This window comes from Alternaria rosae (genome assembly GCF_020736505.1).
Source record: "Alternaria rosae strain MPI-PUGE-AT-0040 chromosome Unknown BKA58scaffold_6, whole genome shotgun sequence".
NCBI classification, from domain to species: domain Eukaryota; kingdom Fungi; phylum Ascomycota; class Dothideomycetes; order Pleosporales; family Pleosporaceae; genus Alternaria; species Alternaria rosae.
Window position 1 is genome coordinate 1,329,336 of NW_025763575.1, and position 2,215 is coordinate 1,331,550.

At 52.5% G+C, this 2,215-nt stretch overlaps 1 protein-coding gene across 1 annotated transcript; it reads right to left on the reverse strand.

The window, feature by feature from the left end:
• Positions 1-618: 618 nt before the first annotated feature.
• Positions 619-1,629, reverse strand: BKA58DRAFT_194653 (uncharacterized protein). The gene is made up of 2 exons (XM_046165681.1): positions 1,167-1,629; positions 619-1,114 (listed from the first exon to the last, which is right to left on the reverse strand). Exons 1-2 carry the CDS (start codon positions 1,271-1,273, stop codon positions 670-672), a joined length of 552 nt encoding a protein of 183 aa, XP_046024317.1. The 5' UTR covers positions 1,274-1,629; the 3' UTR covers positions 619-669.
• Positions 1,630-2,215: the final 586 nt, after the last annotated feature.

The window sequence follows — 2,215 nt, forward strand, 5'->3', positions numbered from 1 at the left end:
CGTTTGTAAGACATTCCCGTTTGCCAGACGAGGAGGGGCTGTGCTTTATTCCTGTCTCGTGGCGTTTCGGCGCCTTCTTTGTCAATATACAAGACAATAAGAGGCTAATTAGACGTAGAAAGCGAGGCACGGTTTGTTGTAACTTTTGCATGTCTTGCTGCGGAATACTCTGTGTCTGCGGAGGTATGACTTAGGTTAGTGCATAGAGTGTTGTTTTGATGGCGCTAGAGGACATGCATATGACTGCGCCGTAGACTTGGACGTTGTATCAAGTCGGCTTGCACCAACGAGCTTCTAGAAAGTGTAACAAATCGCGAACACAGAGGGCCCTATCTGTGGCTCATGACGCACCATCATGTAGGATACTGGTCAGCCAAGTGTTTCATATTTTGCTTAGCACTAACATCACTATAACGAGCTTCAGCATGCACTCACTTTGCGCAGTTTAGATTTAGCGCGTCACGTATGTTGTCAAATGGTTTTCTTGCGTAGGATCGTTTCTTTGAGTCTGATCAGGATGCCATCAAGTGGACCCATTATACTAATATGTACAGGTAAAGTCGTATAGTAGAGCCAAGTTCATCTATCATATGCGCATCCACTCATTAAAGAGTTCAGATCGCAAAAAAAAAGGGGGGGTTTCAGCAAACTACCCCAGCGAATCCGCGCTTACAAGAAGAAAGCAGCAGCGCCAAGAACAGCAGCGACCTTTCCGGCGCCAACGGCCACAGCGGCGTTCTCGGTCTGCTCAGGGAGAGCGCTGGACTCAGCAGCGGACGCAGCGTCTTCGCCGGTAACGGTAGCAGTGCCAGAGACGGTCTCAGCAGGAGCGGTGGTGGGCTCAGCAACACCAGCAGGGCAGTGCCAGTGGTCGCCGTGGGGCTCGCAAGTGCTGGCGGTGGCCTCGTGGTCGTGATCGTCCTCATCATCGTGGCTGTGGGATGCGGAGGCAGTGATCATGGTGGATCCAGATGAGACGACAGTGACGGTAGTGGAGGCGATGGTAGAGGCAGGGCCGGAAGTGGCCTCCTCAGCGGCTTCCTCAGCGGAGTGCGAAGCAAGCTGCTCCGGGGTAGGAGCACCAGTGGGCTCTGGAACGCCGTCGGGGCAGTGCCTTGATCCTGTCAGTTTGGATTTGAGAATGGATGATATTCGGATCGCCTTACCAGTGGTCGCCGTGGGGCTCGCACTCTCCACCGGCAGTCACAGAGACAGTGTCCTGTGCTACAACGGCGGCAGCGGCAGCGAGAAGAGTGATGACCGAGAACCTCATGTTGAATTTGTGGAAACGACCGTAGTTGTCTTGTCGATTTAGGTATATGTAGGTAACGAGGGAATGCTCCGAGGGCTCGAGTAGGAGGTTTCGTGAGAGGTAGTAGGGTAAGGAAGTAACAGCAGCACCTACGGGCCAAAAGTTTTATATCCTTACCTTCGGGTCGATGCTGCAGAGCATACACCTACATGGCTGGGCGCCGAGCCAAGGCGGCGGATTGCCTTGGCGATGGACATTGCGGTACTCAGTTTCCGAAAAAGAAGGCAAAAACTTGCTCCTCGAGATGAACGATTGGTAGAAGACGGTCCTGAGTAGGCGGGTTTACCGAGTGTGACGCTGGAGTAGCGTGCAAATGCCTGTTGGGGGTGGCGTCCATGCTTGGCATGTGGGATGTGGATGTGGTGGTGGAGTTGGTGTGCACCGAACAGGCAAACTGTCCGGAGAATCGTTGAGAAATTTGCGAACAGAGACTTGAGATCAATGCTGAGGTGCGATCTCGTCAGTGTAGAATGTCAGAATCGCCCTATTGCGAAGCGTGGAGTGTTTACAAGACGAAGACTGCGAAGACTGCGTCGATGTGAAGACATACAACGCTGCAGCTTAGGCGAAATCCGAGTTAATTCTTGACTTCTAGGTGCCGGAAAGAACACCAAAACTAACGCAGGTACCGTGCACTGCCATCAGTGTCTCCGCTTGCTGATCAAATCAGCAGCATGCTCATTCTCAGTCTCGTGGGATCGTTTGCCACACTAAGGAAATGCTCTGACCCCAAGACTAGACATACTGCTTTCGCAATAGCAGACGCCGTCATTTGTACCGGCGCGCCCGATAAGATCGGCGTGTCGCTTGTGACTACACAGTGGACCAGTAGCTACAAGTAGTGAGTTCTCTTCTTGACAACTCCATTCAATACCTTCGTGAGCGGCGTACCGACGACATACA